General features: G+C 43.4%; 1 protein-coding gene across 4 annotated transcripts in view; it reads left to right on the forward strand.

Annotated features, from left to right (window-relative positions):
• Nucleotides 1–8,972: 8,972 nt before the first annotated feature.
• The window catches only part of FAM13C (family with sequence similarity 13 member C), a 95,384-nt gene continuing 84,900 nt past the window's right edge, over nt 8,973–19,456 (forward strand). For all 4 annotated transcript variants that reach the window (XM_026651010.1, XM_026651012.1, XM_026651013.1 and 1 more), the window contains exons 1-2: nt 8,973–9,053; nt 14,140–14,196. In XM_026651010.1, coding sequence (XP_026506795.1) covers nt 8,992–9,053; nt 14,140–14,196 — 119 coding nt within the window. In that variant the 5' untranslated portion in view covers nt 8,973–8,991. The remainder of the gene's footprint in view (nt 9,054–14,139; nt 14,197–19,456) is intronic.

Genomic DNA, 19,456 nt, shown 5'->3' on the forward strand with positions numbered 1-19,456 from the left:
TCGAGGGGCATCAGAGTGGAAGTAAAGACTTTGCAGGAGCATGTGGGGTTGGAAGCTGCTATTTGGCAAAACCTGGTGCATCCCAAAGGTAATTATTTGCTCTTTGGTATTTTTATGAGGTTCAGGGATAAGTTAACTCTGGCAGGGATGATTTGAATCCAGAGGGGGGGGGTGGGCTCCATCAAAGGCAGGGAAATCATTCCAATTTTCCCTTTTAATTTTAATAAGGTCCTCCCAGAAACCCCAGGGAGTTGCCTTCAGTGCATCGTTACATACATTCTGTTAGTGACCATTTGAAGTGTTCTGCATTCTTTTTAACTTCAGTTCAGTTGTATGTTATAAAATAGAGTGCTAAATGTAATTGCCACTTATGCAGCATTTCAGTACAAGTAATTTTGGGCTGTGAGAAAAATCAGATTAAAAAAAAGACTGCAATCAGTGCTAATCACACTGTATAGGACTGCACCATACTTTGAATCATCTGACAACAAATCACCAAATGGAGAAATACTAAGTCCCCCAGTGCACCAGGGAATTCAGATTTCCCTGTAAATATGTACGTCTCCTTCAAATGTTCCTGAACAAAGAGTTTAATTCCCAGGACAAAATTGTCATTATTATGGAGTTAAAGTTGAACATGGTAGTTTTCTCAAAACACAAAATCATATCCTGGAAATTCGAAGATAAGGTTCCACTTTGTAGCAGAAACCAAACCATTAGAAAGTCTGTGGATGGATAGTTAGTCACTTGGACAACCAAAGCCTTGCAAACCAAGCACAAAGGAAATACATTCCTTCTCCTCACAACCTGTAGTTTCCATATGCCTCTTCCCTCCCATTTCAGATGATGTGACCTCCATTGGCTTTCCTTGTTCTGCTCTTCTCAGACTGAACCCACCTTACCCTCCACCCACGTCTCCCTGCCTCCCCTTCTTCCATCACAGTCTGGGCCATGTACTTTTTGATGTGTGTTTCTAGTGCCTACAGATGACTAACGATGTTCATAATGTGCACATTGACCATATGGCTTTATTAAATATGTGAAAAGTCCGGTTAATATCTAAATAATTCCCACCCCATAACCAGCAAGATCAACAGAATAAAAGCTTCGCTGCATATCGAGAAAGCAGAGCAGTGCACTTGCACACATGAATATTTTGTGCTTCTGGGCTCGAGTGTTTAGTATTTGTTACTGCAGAATAATTATGATCAACAGAATAAAACAAATATGGAGTTTCTAGTCAAAGCTGTTCTAGAGATATGATAGGACAGAAATATATGAATGGATTTTCAAAAGTAAAATGTCATTTTATTTTGAATACTGATCTCTCCAAAATGCACAAACTTACTTGCTTGAAAATTTCCAAAACCATTCCTCTTGAGTGCTGGCATGTGATATTTTAGATGGTTTTATCCTATTTTGCCAATTCCACTATTGGTGGAATCAATAGTGGGTATGTAATGGGAAGGGTTGGCTTTTTTTTAGAGAGAATGTGTCTCTCCAAAATTATGATTTTACAAAAATATGTAGAGCAGAGAAATTGTCCAAAGCCTGAAAATAATGCAACACAGATAAAACTTTAATTGCAAATGACAATATGAATTTGAATAACTTCAACTTTTAAAGTTATTAAAAATAAATCTTGAATTCTGTGCTTAAATCCAAAACTGCATGTACAGTAGCAGAAATTTTTCTCAAAGCTTGAGAATGACAGGTACAGTGCCTTAGCTATATGTTGCAGTGAAATATACGTGACACTGAGAATTTTAGTTCATTGAATTGTCATTGTATATAATATTTCGGATCGAAACAATTCAAATGGCTATACTGAAAATTAGGAAGTAAGGGTTGGATTGTGACTAGCCATGCAAGGGACTAATGGAGAATAAAATCCTCACCATCTAAGGTGGTCATGTTAGTGCTCCCCTCTTTGACGTTCCAGATATGGAGGGGAAAGGGGAATAAGAGCAGCGGCTGAATGCCTGGTACTCTCCTGCCCAGAGCAGGTGGGTGGAGGGAGGGCAGAGAGAAGTGGGGAGAGCCAGCAGAGAGCCACAGCCCGTGGGAAATGTAATGGGTGCAGGTTAGTTATTTCCATCTGGGAGCAAGGGGAGAGCAGGGAAGGAATTGTGACTCTGTGAATCACATTCCCTACGGTGGCTCCTGGGGACAGTGCAGCATAATCAACCCAACCCTAAATCTAGCCATAACACAATTAACGATCCAGTTTTCACTAGAATCATAGAAATGTAGGACTGGAAGGGACTTCAGTAGGACATCTAGTTCAGACCCCTCCACCGAGGCAGGACTAAGTATTATCTAGACCATCCCTGATAGTTGTTTCTCTAACCCAGTGCTTAATTTGTGCCAGGGCTTGCCAGGACTGAGCCCTGGCACCTCTAGCCTTAGCAGTTTGTAGCCCCAGCACTTCTGGGTTTGCTGCATCAGTTATGAATGTAAAAAAATTGCTTGAACCCTGGCACCTCTTTCATTACAAATTAAGCATTGTCTAACCCAGAGGTGAAAGTAAGCCAGTACGCCCTGGTACGGCGTACCGGCAAGAGCCGGTGCGCCGTACCGGGGCTGCCTGGCTTCCCCAGATGGCAATTGAAAGGGCCTGGGGCTCCCAGCAGTGGCTGGAGCCCCAGGCCCTTTAAATTGCCGCCAGAGCCCCACTGCCGGAGCCCTGGGGTAGCGGCAGCGGGGCTCCAGGGGTTATTTAAAGGGCCAGGGCTCCCGCTGCCTCTATTGCCCTGGGCCCTTTAAATATCCGCCGGCGCCCTGACGCCGCTACCCCAGGGCTCCGGGGGCTATTTAAAGGGTCGGGACGGTAGAAGCAGGGGAGTCCTGGGCCCTTTAAATAGCCCCCAAAGCCCTGGGGTAGCGGCAGCAGGGCTCTGGGGGTTATTTAAAGGGCCCGGGGCTCCCGCTGCCTCTATGGCCCCGGCCCTTTAAATAGCCGCCGGAGCCCTGCTGCCGCTCCAGCAGGCTCCAGCAGCTATTTAAAGGGCCCAGGGCGGTAGAGGCAGGGGAGTCCCGGCCCTTTAAATAGCCCCCGGAGCCCCACTGCCGGAGCCCTGGGGTAGCAGCGGCAGCTGGGGGCTCCGGCAGTGGTTTAAAGGGCCCGGGGCAGTAGCAGTGGCTGAGCCCTGGGCCCTTTAAACTGCTGCCGGAGCCCCCGGCGGCTGCTGCTGCTATCCCGGTGGGGGAGGGGGAGGGTACTTACCAGTGCAGGGCGGGCCGGGGCTGGCTCTGACCCCCCCCAATCTCCGCCCCTTCCACCCGAGGCCCCGCCCCTTCTGGGGGCCAGAGCCAGCCCCAACCCAGCCCCGTACCGGTAAGTCCCTATTTCTACTTTCACCCCTGGTCTCACCTGTTCTTAAAAACCTCCAATGACAGACATTCCACAACCTCCCTATGTAATTTGTTCCAGTGCTTAACAACCCTTACAGTTAGGAAGTTTTTCCTAATGTCCAACCTAAATTTTCCTTGCTGCAATTTAAGCCCATTGCTTCTTGTCCAGTCCTCAGTGGATCTAACGAACAATTTATCAACCTTCTCTTCATAACAGCTTTTCATACTTGAAGGGTACGTCTACACTACGAGATTAATTCGAATTTAGATAATTCGAATTTGGGAAACAGATTGTATAAATTCGATTGTGCGCGGCCACACTAAGCACATTAATTCGGTTTTTAACCACATTAATTCGGTGGTGTGCGGCCACACTACCCCATTAATTTTAACCACATTAATTCGGTGGTGTGCGGCCACACTACCCCTAATTCGAATTAATAAAATTGATTTTGGCGCTACTCCGCTCGTCGGGGTGGAGTACAGAAATCGATTTTAAGCGCCCTTTAATTCGAAGTAACTGGCTCCGTTGTGTGGACGGGTTAAGGATTAATTCGGATTAACGCAGCTAAATCCGAATTAAAGTCGTAGTGTAGACCAGGCCGAAGACTGTTATCATGTGTGCCCCCCTCCTGCTTAGTCTTTTCTTTTCTCCAGACTAAGCAAACCCAGTTTTTTTCAATCTAGCCTTGTAGGTCACATGTTCTAGACCTTTTTAATCATTTCTCCAACTTGTCCACATCTTTCTCAAAGTGTGGTGCTCAGAACTGGTCACCGTACTCCAGTTAAGGCCTTTTCATATCTTACTTAAAAACAGTCCTGCTACTACATCCCAGAATGATGTTAACCTTTTTTGCAACAGTATTATATTGTTGACTTATATTGAGTTTGTGATCCACTATAATCCTTAGATCCTTTTCTGCAGTACTCCTTCCTAGGCAGCCATTTGCATTTTGTATTTGTGCAATTGATTATTCCTTCTCAAGTGCCCATTTGTCCATATTGAATTTCATCCTGTTTATTTCAGACCATTTCTCCAGTTTGTCAAGATCATTTTGAATTGTAAGCCTGTCTTTGAAAGCACTTACAACCCCACCCAGCCTGGTATACTCTGGAAACTTTATACGTGTACTCTTTATGCCACTATCCAAAACATTTCTGAAGATATTGAATAAAATTGGACCCAGGACAGATCCCTGCGGGACCCCACTTGATATGGCCTTCCAGCGTGACTGTGAACCATTGATAATTATTCTCTGAGTATTGTTTTCTAACCATTTGTGCACCCACCTTATAGTAGGCCTTCTCTTCTGTGTATTTATTAATGTGGCTCTTTTTTAATAGCCTGTTTTATAAGAAAAAAAATTTACCAAATGATTTTTACAGCACTAGCTTTTGCATGGAGAGTCTGTCCAGAAACACTGGCTAAAAGCATCCTCCAGCCCAAAAGAAATTAAATTATGCCTGCAAATGAGTCATAAACAAGTGTAAAATATGTGCCTGGAAAGCGATTTAGTAATAGAGGTTTGACATTAAAATTAGTTTGAGTAAATTAAACAGTTTGATGGTGACCTTTCCAGGTAGGGGTCCTCCAATCCAAATCACTGTGAATACTATGCTCCTTGAGAAAATCACTCAGAACTCCATATTAAGGTCAAATTCTGCCTAAGTAACAGCAATGTAATCCCATCCCATTTCATTTCAGTGGATTTACATAGGGTATGAATTAGCAGGGAATTTGAGCTAAATTTGTGTGTAGGAATGCAGAGGTTACACTTACGAGACCATTCTATGCCCATCCCCTCCAGATTTGTAAACATTTTCAGCATGGCTGAGAAATACTTAGGATCTGATTTTTAGCTCTGCCTCAACCAAGCGTTTGTTTTTGTTGATGCAATGTAGTGTCCATAAGTAATGGCTCCCACATTAAATTCTGGGTTCAAATACCAGCAGTATTGTCAACACCAAGCATTCAAAAATCAAGAATCAGGCCCCCAAACACTATGAGATTGGTTTAAGAATCATGGGATTATTTATTTTAAATTAGATGTTTAAAATAATGCATTTTATGTTCTTTTTATTTGTCTTCTGGTGTCTGAGCCCTTAGGGTCACAGTTGCTTCACATTTTCAAACTTTTCTCTGGAACCATGAGGCCAAGAAACCTGAGAATCTTATGTAATCCCTTGATTCCAGTATCTGGGGCCTTAAGAAAAACACCAAATACCATGAGACTTGTGATAAAATCGTGAGAGTCATAACACTCTAGCAGCTAGGCATCTAAGGCTGTGTCTACCCTACAATCTTTGGTTGACGCAAGTTACACTGACATAAAGCCACAGTTAGTATATCACTTGTGCATGTGCATACTTGGTTCCTTCCATTGTCACTGTGTATACTCACCAGGAGTGCTTGCGTCGATGCACAGTGTGGGGCACCATGGTAGCTATTTCAGTGTGCAAGCTGCCAGCACACTGTCTTTTGGGAAGTTTTGGCAATGCATGGTGGGGCAGAAACGAGACATGCAGGAGTGACTGGGAGCAACGGGTCAACTTCCCAGCATGCAATTGAACCCAACCAAAAATGTCATCTACAGGTCTGTCTCATCTTACGCCAGGGTTCCGTTCCGCGGTTAGCGCGTAAAGCGAAAACCACGTATAGCCAAAACCCCATTGAGTTCAATGGCGGGCGAAATCACCCGCACTACAGGTATAGTATTAAAATTGTTGTTTTTCTCTTTTTTGTTTTTGCCGACCGCGTAAAGTTAAAATCGCGCATGTTAAATGTGCGTAAGATGCGACAGACCTGTATATGCATAATTTTCATGCTTTTTTAAAAAATCCCAAGAACCCACATGACCCCCTCCCTTGCTGTCTGCCATCAATGACAGAAGCATCTGCCCTATTGTAAGAATAGAATACACAATCCTCCAGTATTTGCAGAGCTGTAGGAAGAATGGAATCATTGGGGAACTTGACGATTTCTTGGAGGACAGATCGCTGTGGGACATAGCGAGAACCAGTTCAAGGTTGTTGGTGGAGTTCATGGAGCAGCTACAGATGTTGGAGTGCAGCTTCTGGGACTGAAAAATGAGCACTGATTGGTTGGATCACATTGTAAAGCAGTAAGATATCTGATACAGTTCCATATGGGAAATTATTAGTTAAATGGGGATTAATGTGAGAATTGAAAGGTGGATAAGGAACTGGTTAAAGGGGAGACTACAATGGGTCATACTGAAGGGTGAATTGTCAGGCTGAGGGAGGTTACTAGTGAATTCCTCAGGGATTGGACTTGGGACCAGTCTTATTTAACATTTTCATTAATGACCTTGGCACAGAAAGTGAGTGTGTGCTAATAACATTTGTGGATGACACAAACTTGGGAGGTATTGCCAATATGGACTAGCCAAGATGATCTTGAAACCTGGAGTAACAGAAATGGAATTAAATGTAATGGTGCAAGGTACGAGTCATGCACTTAGGTACTTACAAGAGGAATTTTTGCTATAAACTGGAACTTATCAGTGACTGAAGCAGAGAAAGTTGGTCAAACACAGGATGACTATGAGGCACCAATATGATGCAACTATGAAAAAACCTAATGCAATCCAAGGATGCATGAGGTGAGATATTTCCAGTAGAGACCGGGAAGTGTTATTACTATTATACAAGGCACTGGTGAGACCTCATCTGGAATACTGTGTGCAATTCTGGTTTCCCATGGTTAAGAAAGATGAATTGAAAGTGGAACAGGTGCAGTGAAGGGCTAGTAGGATGATCAGAGGAATGGAAAACCTACCTTCTGAGAGGAGACTCAAAGAGCTTGGCTTGTTTAGCCTAACCAGAAGAAGGCTGAGGGGAGATACAATTGCGCTCTATAAATACATCAGAGGGCTAAACACCAGGAGGGAGAGAAGTTATTTAAGTTAAGGGTCAATATTGGCATTAGAACAAATGGATATAAACTGGCCACGAGCAAGTTTGGGCTGGAAATTAGACTAAGGTTTCTAACCATCAAAGGAGGGAAGTTCTGCAACAGCCTCCCAAGGGGAGCAGTGGGTTCAAAAAACCTAACTGGTTTCAAGACTGAACTTGATAAGTGTATGGAGGGGATAGTATGATGAGATTGCCTGCAATGGCATGTGGCCTATCTGCGACTGCTAGTAGCAAATATCTCCAACGGCCAGGGATGGGGCACAAGATAGGGAGGACTCTGAGTTACTAAAGAAGATTCCTTCCCAGGTGTCTGGCCACTGGGTCTCACCCACACACTCAGGGTCTAACTAATCATTGTATATAGGGTCAGGAAGGAATTTCCCCCCCCAGGTCAGATTGGAAGGGACCCTGGGTTTTTTTTGCCTGCCTCTGCAGCATGGAGCACAGGTCACTTGCTGGTATGAACTAGAATAATTGGTGGATTCTCTGTAACTCAAAGTCTTTAAATCATGATTTGAGGACTTCAGTAACTCAGCCAGAGGTTAGGGGTCCTTTACAGGAGTGGGTGGGTGAGGTTCTGTTGCCTGTGATGTGCAGGAGGCCAGATTATATGATCACAATGGTTCCTTCTGACCTTAAAGTTTGAGTCTATAAAACAATGTGCATTGGATGAGTGAGCTCAGAACAGACATGAATAAGAGATAATGTCAATATTGTTTAAGGGAAGGGGAATTCTAGCTGCCTTGTCCTGGTGTGGCTTTGGATCCTCATTCATGCTAACGATGATTGTGAGCTGTGTTCACGCATCATGCTAGCCACAGGCTGCTTCAGTGAGTAGGAAGCCCCGCCTCCGAATCTCTGCTTGGTTTCTTGCTGTAGTCTGTGCCATTGTCACACATCAAGAATGCTCCATTATTTGGAAAAACATGTAGCAGCAAGAATATATTTTTCTACTGTAGGATGATCTAGCAGAATATTTACCAGATTTTTAAGATGCAAGTAGACAGGAAGCTCCAGGTTATCTCAGAATCAGCACATTTATCTGAATCCTGATTTGACCTTTATAGATGTATAAAACCAGGTTTGCAGACCCTTTACTTCAGGGTTAGTTTGGATTTTGCTATCCATTCCTCTTTCGCAGAAGCAGTTTCCATGCTGCTCATTTAAAAATCCTTTGTTAGTTTAGCACCCCTTCCTTCCAATTCAGTTTAATATTTTTCGCAGCTTCCCTTGGAGTTTGGCTATCAGCAGAATTTGTTAGAGACAGCTCAAGAAAAGTCTCATGAGAACCTTAATTGGTCATCCCTATTTGAAGTAATAAACATGACATAGTGTATAATGAGCAGACTGCTAATAAATGTTTAAAGAATGAGAATACCAAACACTTGTATCAATGTGCTAGAAATCACAGTTTCTATTTAACAGCATAGTTGTAACTGCAGAGTGCCTGATGCCTTTTTGAGAATCTCCTGGCAACCTGAGTTCATATATTGAAAGCACTGCTGGATGGGCTTTGTGGTTTGTGAATATTGCAGGGCTAATCCCTATGGTTCTTTGATTATGAGCATGTGCAGAGCAGCCCAGCGTACGGTATGTGCATGTAGAGCTAACACAGAGACTTGCCTTGCAATGCCATGTTTCTGTATGTGTTCCAGCAATTGAAAAACAATTGGGGAGGCTGCCTGCTTTATTGACTAACTGATGTTTTCTTGTTTCTGTTTCAGCATTCAGGATCATTCCTTCAACAATACAGCTTTAGCAGAGTAAGTGAATAAATATTTACCTATACCATTAAATAAGAATCATATGTTAAGCGGGGCAGAGAATAATTTTAAATACTATTTCAAAAGTGAAAAAGCTTTCTGGGACATTTTATGATGCACAGTCTTCTGGGATTTTAATATTTTATTGAAAATATGCTGAATATGATATAAAACAACAATATTTACATATGGTTAACTAGCCATTAGCAATGGGCTGGCATTATGAAAGAATATCTTTGTTGCTGTTTTCTGCCATATATATTTTACATGTGTTTGAATATATGATTGTATGTATACTGTACATCTCATGAGAAAATATTGCTAATTCTTGTTACTGATCATGACAAGCAAAAGTGTGAGTTTTCTAAGAGCACATGGGCTATGCTTACTGTCAGCATTGGCAGAAAATATTCTTTAAGAATGTTTTGAGCAAAACACTGCATTATTTAGACAGGTTCGGGATCTGAATGCAGTTTCCCTTTGCAATTAATGCAGTAAACTTTTTACATGCTTCCCCCACCCCCAACCTTTGGTTTTAAAGAAATATGTTTTGCCTTTTTATCTTAGGAAGGTGGACAGACAGCAGAACAGCAGAAAACATTGTAAAGTTACAAACACTGAGATGCCATTAGCAATTTAAAAATTAAATATACTTCTGGTTTTCCTTAAAGGAACATGCTTTAATTTCAGATGTGACTATTCTGCATTATTCATTGACATTAGTACAGCTCTTTTTGGCTCTGAAAAATATGTATTGTGACCCTGTTTGTGTTTCATAGGTATTTTATCCCCAAATTTCACACACTTGATTATATTTCAGAAGACTGCTCAGCTGAATTGTGGCCAGCAGTTTCTCAGAAGGGACATGATTTATAGATTTGTTTGCATGTAAGGTACATTTCACATTGCTGAAATGCTAGGAATAAAAAGCCTAAGATGATTATGAACTGTTTGCTAAAATGTTGCAGGGGAAATTATATATTTTGAAAGCAGTCTAGGTTGTTACTCAGTTTGAGCAATCCATACGTGCTGTCAAACTGACTAGAGAAGAATGGATGTAACATTTTTCTAGGGATTCCAAACACCTTTAACCTCCTATATACCTCTCTCACTTTGCTTCATGTATTAATTTTATCTCAATTTTTGGAGTGCTACAGTAATCAGCATGAAATTAAATGGCATAAAAAACCAGAAAATGGTTTTTAATATTATTTTTAATTAGTTTTGCCACAATACAGCTCCACCTTTAAATGCTGTATTGTGGCACAATGGGGTCTAAAATGAAGGACAACATGTGGGACTTTCCAAATGAGGGACGAAGTAGGACATCACATTTTTAATACTTTCCCCACCCTTTCTCTTCCCCAGCCTCAGCCGGAGGAAGCATTGCAGAAAGGCCTGCTTTGTAGTGTAACCCACACACCTCCTGGGTGTGGTGTTCTGTCCTGTCTAGTGGCACTGAGACCAGTTAGAAAGAGAAAGAAAGACAGTGAGTTTGCTCTTCAGCCTTAGCTAATAGCGATTGCCTTTTAGCTCATGAGATAGAGGCTCATGCACTAAGCTCCAGAGGCCCCAGGTTTGATCCTGCCTGCCAATGACTGGGGTCTGTTGGCATTACATTAGCATTGCCAATAGGGAAAAGGAGGAGGTGGGCTATGTGCACTGCAGCCACTACTGCACTGGGACCTGGTGGCAGCAGGGTGGAATAGCAGGTCCTTGGTCCAAAGGCATCTGAGAAATGGGATATCCCACATAGTGTGGGGCATTGGAGAAGTTTGCTAGGCACACAGTAGAAACAGAACCCTGTTTTCACATTGAATTTGTCTTTCTCTTTATTTTTAGCAAGTTTATAAACCCGGGGGGCTTGAAACATACTTTAAAAAAACCTACTTGGGCCAAAATTGTCAAACATGGGTGCTAAAGTTAGACGCTTTTATCCCTACTTAGGCACTGAAATAAAAGATGCCAGATTTTCAGAGGTGCTGAGAACACAGTGCTCCCATTGACTTCAGTACAAATTTTTCACGCTGCGCACTTCTGAAAATGAGGTCACTTCTATTTAGCAGTGTAAATGAGGATCTAGGTACCTAACTTTAGGCATCCAATCTTAGCCTTACATTCTGAAGCACAATTCTGTTGCAAGGGGTAGATGCTGCAGAATCATACAATACACAGGACCTTGATATAAAACATCAAATTTCACTTTTTTCCAGGGACCTTTCTCCAGATAAGCCAAAAGTCCAGAGCTGCCAGGCTCCTAGTGGGCTATATGTGCATCTGGTGAATGAGAAGTTATTGTTTATATGCATGTCTTAAATGTCATAGCCTCAAAGTAGATGCAGCTTTCCAGGTGCTCGGAAAGGTTTCCTCTCTAGTCAGACAAAGAAGGAACAAATCACAATACATCCACTAAATCCCACATTCTCTGGGAAAATGGTACATAGGAATTGCCATATTGGATCAGATCTGTCCATCTAGTTGCTCTGCTGTCTCTGATCATCTGGTGCCAGATGCTTCAGATGAAGGTCATTAATGGAATAACCTACCACTAAGGGACATCTCCCTGCTCTTTAAAAAAAAATCCTATGTAGTGTAACTAGGTATTTTCAATATCCATGTAGTGCAATACACTAATCCTTTTTAAAATCCTGCTAGGGTCTTAGCCTCAAGCAATACTTTGTGGCAGTGCATTTCACAGGTTAACTTGGTATTCTGTTGGTTTTTTAAATTTTTTTTTATCAGTTTCAAATTTGATACCTTTTAATTTCATTGTCCCCTTGTTCTTATGAGCTGAGTAAATAGAAACACCCAATTGTCTTCTCTATGCTATTCATTATTTTGTATACTTCCATACTGTCCTCCTTGATTAACATCGTATAATGTTCACATAGGTGTCTTATAATTCTGTTTTTATTTATTATTTCAACCAATTACCTGGTACTGAAGTAAGGTTCGGTGCTCTGTAGTTCATAGGATCACCCCTGAGCAAACTCAGTGGAACCAACACGCAGTGGATTTGCAAAGGAGAGGGGAGAATCACGGGAATTTGCTCAGTAGAGGGGAGAATCCCCAGGCAGCATTCAGTTGGTGTATGTATGCTGCATCCCTCGCAGTCCCTTCATGTAGGTGATGTTCCTGGTGAAGAAAGCCATGGCCAGGAGTGCCTATATGCTCTGACTATTCTTGGCTGTCAGAGTGGTCCCTTAGAGCCAGATAGAGCCAGGTACGAGTAAGAGCAGCTCGAATTGGCCACCAGAACAGGAGAAGTGTAAAGGTGGTATAAAGTTAACTTTTCCTCTGGCTCTCTGTTCCTGTCACAAGCTTAGCTTGGAATGGAGAAACTGGGCCAGTGTGGAGCTTCTATTCAAAGCAGAGTGGAAACCCTATCTACTGGCATTCTTAATTGATTCAGATAGGCCCCAGCCAAGCCACACAAACCTCTCACCCAATAATTGCCCCTCTCCTAAACAGATCCAGGCTCTCACTTATTTTAGTCTCCTGTGGGGAGCCTTGGTGGCATTCTGCTCCCTTCTGGTGTCTTCACTGGGCAGATTAGCAGGGCCATTCCACCTCTGTCAAGGAACATTATTCCTCTCTATCTCCTCTCCTTGTGTTCTCTCATCTCTCTTTCCTCTCCCTGAAAGTTTCCCTGATTTTCCCAACTCCTATCCCCAAATTTTCCAACTGATTTTTCCCTCCCCAATTTTAGATGAAGATTTCTTCTGGCAAGTGGCTTTCTCCCTTTAACACTGGTTAGCTGGAGAGTGGCTCTCAGGGCCACTCCCCTACCAATATTAAACCATAGGAGAATAGAGGAGGCAACACTCCACTGGCAACAGGAGCTCTATGGAGAGGCTTGCTATTGGAACTGTTTCTGCAACTGCAATGTATTACTCAGTATACATTGCTTCTCTTCCTTGTCTGTAGTTCTGTAGGCAGAATCCCAGCATGGGGGTCATACTCATGCCCAAACAAAGGTCACATTAACATACTTGCAAAAATTAGCACTACTGTATTACCTAAACATTGAGGCGCTCAGCAGTTTTAAAGAGAGAAATTATTTCTTTCTTTTAAAAGAAATGCACTCAAGGCATCCTCAGTGGATGCATTCATCAACCCATTAACCCCCAAAGGTAGGTCAATGCAGGAAGTGTAAACAGCTTGAGAGAGTATCCCTTTAAATAATTTCATCAGCAGCTTGCCTGTTGATAAAGATACCAGCAGAAGACTGGCAGGGAGAGGAGCATACTAAAATCTTACCATCAAATTGCCATGCAGGGATACAGGTTTATCATTTAACGTGTTCTTTCCAGAGCCAGGCAGCTTTCGTCAATAATTAATGAATCAACTGAATTACAGGTTGCTTCCCACATAATGAATAGATTCTTCTGCCAGCTAGCATCAAATAATCCAGGCCTGTTCAGTGTTTGTGCAGTGTGAGTATGAGCAGAGGGTGAAGAGAAGAGGGTGGGGGAGGGGCAAACATTTGTCCAGAATTAATAGAGTGGAAGGTAGACTCTTCTTTATATCTGGGTCTAGATGGCAAGAGAAGCCTCCATTGTGCATTGCAGTTTGGATCTGCAGATCGTCTTGCACTCAGCATTGCAAAGTTAATCTATACTTGATGTCATTCTGAATCTCTGGTCAACAGTTGGGTATTTAATGTAACGGCATTTTCTCCTTCTAATTATGGTCTTGGAGGAAAAAATGCACTGTGTGTTAAGTTAATTATTGTTTATAATACTTTGAGCAAAGTAGGCTATTAACAATTAAAAAAAAGGATGTCTCCTTTATTTTCTACAATTTTAACAGTAGAAGCTGCATTTTATTTGTCATGGGATTTCCAGTAAGATAAAAGAGAATGAGCAAATGGTCTATCTAATTCTGCAGAAAATTGGATTTTAAAATATCACAACAAACTTTGCAAACAGAGAAACTATGCCATGAATTGACTTCAGTTAAAGCTTGAGAAAGAGGAATGTTTAGAGAATTGTACGTGTCACTTCAAACTGACCAGTTTTGTTACTGAAAAGATAAAGTATGCAACTGGCAAAAAGTCAATAATGATTTTATATCCATTTTCAAGGTGTGACGAGGATACAGAGTCTGTACATGAAGACCAAGCAGCAAACTCCATCCACAGGTATTTACTCTATATCTTATTCGAAAACCCTTGGCAAGGGATCTGACTGTTCTTTCATCCCTATCTATCAGGGATCATCTGTTAATGGTATCCAAAAACTCAAGGAACATCATCACTGAAAATTAAAATTCTTCTAAATTACAGAATAGTTTAGTTTAAGTATTATGGAGATGAAAATCACCCAGGATATATTTGTGTATTTCTGCTTTTGGACACAGCTTAGCATTCCAGACAATTTAAAATTTAGACAATTTAAAACCAACTGTATTTCAATATATTTCTAGAACTGCCTATGCAAGAGAAAGCAACCCACCCAGTAACAATAATAGCTACCCTGGACCAAACTTTCTATCCACAACCCATTTCCTTGGGGGAAAAGTTTTGGTGCCTACGAGGTTAACACATCTGGGCCCTGGTGAGCCAAACAGGGAAAAGCCAGTTCTGTAGGTGGGGTCCCAATACAGAGAATTCTGTGTCAACAGGCTGTTCTCTATTAAACTCCTGAGGTGGTCCAACTCAAGCTTCTCTGATAATCTCAACTGTGGGAGTTCAGACAGGGAGCGAGGTGATCTCTCAGGTAGTCAGGTCACAAATCTTAGGGCTTTATTGGTTAAAACCAACATCCTGGCTTCCATGTGAAAACTGGCAGCCAGTGTAGAGTACAGAGCATGGCCGGTAACCTATTCTCTCATGATGCACTGCTTAATAAGTGGGCAGCCCCACTCTCTCACTAGCTTAAATTTCTGAATAGTTTTGATGTGTAGTTCTATACAAAGTGTATTACAGGAGTCTAACTTCGAAGTAACAAAGGCATGGATAACTGCAGCAAGGTCTGCATCTGGGAGGAAAGGTTGTACTCTGCTTGCCAGACAAAGATGAGACTTCTGTCCTAGCCACAACTTTTACCTGAGCTCTCAAGAGTGTCCCAGGGTCTAATTAAACCACCTAGACTGTGATTTGCTGTTATGCATGGTGACCCTTTCCTGCAATCAGGATTCTGATATAATTTTCACCAACTCGTCCAGCTGCCTCCCACAAACTACCAACCTTATCTCATTTTTTTTCTGGACTAAGATGCCGGGGGGAAGGAGTGTGAGTAGTGGATGCCTTCCTCTAGGGAGTGACAGTGACTGCCTGGGAGGGAGTGGAGGGAAGGGCAATGGTATGGCTGGAATCTAGGCTAGAAAAGATGAAGCGGGAACATGTCTGGACATGAGGTAGGAAAAAGAAGGCAGGCATGCTTTTGCTCCTCTCAGCTCAAAACCTGTCCTACTCTGGCTGTCCAAATCCTACTTCATATGCCCTTCTCTCTCCCTTATTCCACCAGACATGGAGGGGATATAGTAGCCCATAGGAAAGGTGAAAAACTGAGTGGAAAGAGCAAGGAGATATGAAAGGATGGGGAAGGGAGTTTGCTGAATGGGGACACGGATGTAGGAAGCAACTGTTTGTGTGAGGGGAAAGACACAATATTAATAGGACTACAGCCCAGCTAAACCAATGACTTCTGAAGCCTGTGGCATTGGGTGATGATATGGGAAAAGATGCTTTTGACTTTTAGTATGGGAAGGCAAAAAAGTAGCAACTCTAAGGCCATATCTATGATGCAAACATTGGTCAATGCAAGTTACATTGGCATAAAGCTGCCACAGTTAGTATATCACTCATGCGTGTGCACTTGACTCCTTGTGTTGGCACTGCATGTACTCATCAGGAGTGCTTGGGTCGATGTGTGGTGCACATTGGATAGGTATCTTAGTATGCAACTCCCCGCCATCTGGAGTACTGTCTCTTGGGAACTTTGGCACTGCATAGTAGGGCAGAAGTGAGTTGCATAGGGGTGACTGGGAGCAAGGGGTCAAGTTCACATCAAGCAGCTTTCTCCATCCTATAATGCCACCCCTACCCCATAATTTTCATGCCTTTTTAAAAATCCCACAAAACCCTGCAGCACTTCTGTCTGTCTGCCATCTCTGACAGAAGCATGGAGCCTGAGCTCCTAAGGCTACGTCTTCACTACCCGCCGATCCGGCGGGTAGCAATCGGTTTATCGGGAATCGACTTACCGCGTCTCGTGAGGACGCGGTAAAATCGATCCCTGATCACTCTGCCGTCGACTCCGGAAATCCACCTCGACAAGAGGCGGTAGCGGAGTCGGCGGCAGCGCGGCAGCGGTCGGCTTTCCCCCGTCCTCACCACCAGGTAAGCCGACCTAAAATACGCAACTTCAGCTACGGTATTCACGTAGCTGAAGTTGCGTATCTTAGGTCGGAACACCGCCGTAGTGTAGACCTAGCCTAAGAGTGTCTCAGGGTCTAATTAAACCTCTCTTCACTATTGCACTATTGTCATGAGAACTGCAAACACAGGACGAACGATCTCTGGTATTTGCAGAACCATAGGAAGAACCTCAGCAGTGCGGGGGACATGACAATTTTGTGGAAGACAGATTGCTGTGGGACGTAGCAAGAACCAATTCAAGGTTGTTGGTGGCACTTACGGGGAAGCTGCAGACAGTAGAGTGCTGCTTCTGGGCCTGAGAAACAATCTCTGACTCAGGGATCGGCAACCTTTGGCATGTGGCCCACCATGGTACGCACCCTGGCCGGCCGGGCCGGTTTGTTTACCTGCCACGTTCGCAGGTTCGGCTCCCACTGGCTGCGGTTCACCGCTCCAGGCCAATGGGGGCAGCAGGAAGCAGCGGCCAGCACATCCCTCAGCCTGCGCCACTTTCCGCAGTCCCCATTGGCCTGGAACGGCGAACTGCAGCCAATGGGAGCCACGATCAGCCGAACCTCCGGATGCAGCAGGTAAACAAACCGGCCCGGCCCGCCAGCGTGCGTACCATGGCGGGCCACGTGCCAAAGGTTACTGATCCCTGCTCTGACTGGTGAGAATGCATTGTAATGCAGGTTCAGGATGATGAGCAGTAGCTGCAGAACATTTGGATGTGAAAGGCCACGTTCCTGGATCTGCATGCCAAGCTCTTCCCAGCTGTAATGCAGGGACACCAGACTAAGAGATGCACTGACAGTTGACAAGCGAGTGGCGATCACACTGTGGAAACTTGCAACTCCCAATTTCAGCTGGTCAGCAGGAAACCGTTTTGGAGTTGTCATGCGAGTATGTGGGGCCATTAATTGTGTCCTGCTACACAAGACTGTGACTCTCAGGAATGTACGCGACATAGTGGGGTTCCCGAACTGTGGTGGAGCAATAGGTATCACGTTTATCGCTATTTTGGCAACAGACTACCTTGCCCCAGAGTACTTCAACAGAAAGGGCTACTTTTCTATCGTTATGTAACCCTGGTGGATCACCAGGGATGCTTCACTGACATCAGTGTGGACTGGTCAGGGAAGGTTCATGACACTCACATCTTTGAGAACACCGGACTGTTCAGAAAGCTGCAAGTAGGGACGTTTTTTCATGACCAGCAGATTACCATTGGTGGTGATAAAATGCCAATAGTGATCCTTGGAGGACCCAGTCTATCCCTTGCTTCCCTGGCTCATGAAGTCATACACTGGACACCTCAACAACACCAAGGAAAGATTCAGCTACCAGCTCAGCAGGTGCAGAATGGCAGTTGAATGTCTATGGGTGATTGAAGGGATGCTGGTGATGTTTACTCACGAGATTGGATCTCTGCAAGAGGGGGGAAAAAACAGTGGTTATAGCTACCTGTTGTGTCCTGCATAATATCTATGAAACAAAGGAGGAAAAATTGCCGCCACGGTGGAGATGGAGCGTGTTTCTCCTGAGTTTGCACAGCCAGCCACAAGGGCTATTAGAAGAACTCAATGCGGAGCTCTACAGTCGAGGGAGGCCTTGACAGAGCACTTTAACGGTCAGTCACATCAATGCATTGTGTGGACTGTGCCCTACCTGTCCTGAAGTTTGGGGGGCTTTTAGGAATTGTGTGGTCCTTGGTGTACATTTATTAATATAACACTGTCTGGCAATGTGCCTATTAATTATATGGTGCTTGCTGTGAATTTATAATTATTACACTGTGTTTGTCACTGATCCTATGAGTTTTGTTGACCTCTACAATAACAGGTCGTGGGAGCTTTCAGTAGTGCTGTGCATTCTCCAGCATATGTTATGAAGTAATAAAGATCAATTATTTACCAAAAATAGATTTTTATTACATAACAAAACCAGTGCAAAAAAGGTGCAATTAAAAAAGGCATTCAATAAAAACTTCTAAAATAAATTAATGGAACAGAACTTAATAAGGGGACAGAACATTCATGTACATTTTGGCTACCCATACAGCAACTGTGACTCTCACAAGTCAGTGTATGTGAAGCTGTGTTTTTTCTACTGTCCCTTGATATGCTCCCTGTCCTTTTTCTGCTGGGACTCCTGGACCTTTCTTCTATCTGCTTTCTTTCTTTCTCCAGGCCGTCTGCAATGTTCACCCTCCAAGTACTCTGTTCATGGTCCAATGCAGCACTGGTTTGCAGGATCTTGATGAACATATCCTCCTGTGTCCTCTTCTTTCTCCTCCTTATCATGGTCAGGCACTCTGCGGGTATGGAGGAATGCACTGGTAGCATCTACGGATAAAACATACAGAGGTGTCATTGTATGTATAGTGACAGCAGAAAGCGCAAGTTAAGTTTCAGAACTTCCTTCCCTTTTGTCCCCTAACATTTTAAACAAGACATGCTTATTGCTACTTCCGCCTTGGAGCACCTGTGCACAACATGCCTATCCAGCCCCAGCCACACTGAGTATGGCCAAGGACAGGTGTAGGGAAGGGGGGGTATGAGGAGGGAATTGTTTGGTGGCATGAAACAGTAAAAATTTGGCCCCTATTTCCATGTGTATGAGTGCAAGTTAATAGCACTGAGCACCAGCGCTGTTTTTCCCAGGCGATGGTGATTTTAGCTGATATCTCATGCCCAAGGGTAATGAAGAGAGCACAGCAGTTACTTGTGTCCCTAAGCCACCTGGACCCATACTCTGCTAGCCTGTTTACTGCAGTGGTGCCTGCCAAAGACATCAGAGACCGGTGTGGGAATGTGTCCCATCACAGAGCAATAAGGCTGCCAATACTAGAAACCTTCAGAAGAAGATTGCAGAGTACCTCCAAGAAAGTTGCAACAAGATCTCTCAGGAGAATTTAAGGCACATACCTGTGTCTATAAACCAAGTACTGCTCATGGGCAGCCCAGCTAACTCTCTACAGGGAATGAAAAGAAGATAACAGCTCCACCTCTCTTAGTTATACTGCTACCTCTTCTAGTAT

The sequence above is a fragment of the Terrapene carolina genome, unplaced genomic scaffold (assembly GCF_002925995.2).
Source record: "Terrapene carolina triunguis isolate 2854851 unplaced genomic scaffold, T_m_triunguis-2.0 Scaffold95, whole genome shotgun sequence".
Taxonomy (NCBI): Eukaryota; Metazoa; Chordata; order Testudines; family Emydidae; genus Terrapene; species Terrapene triunguis.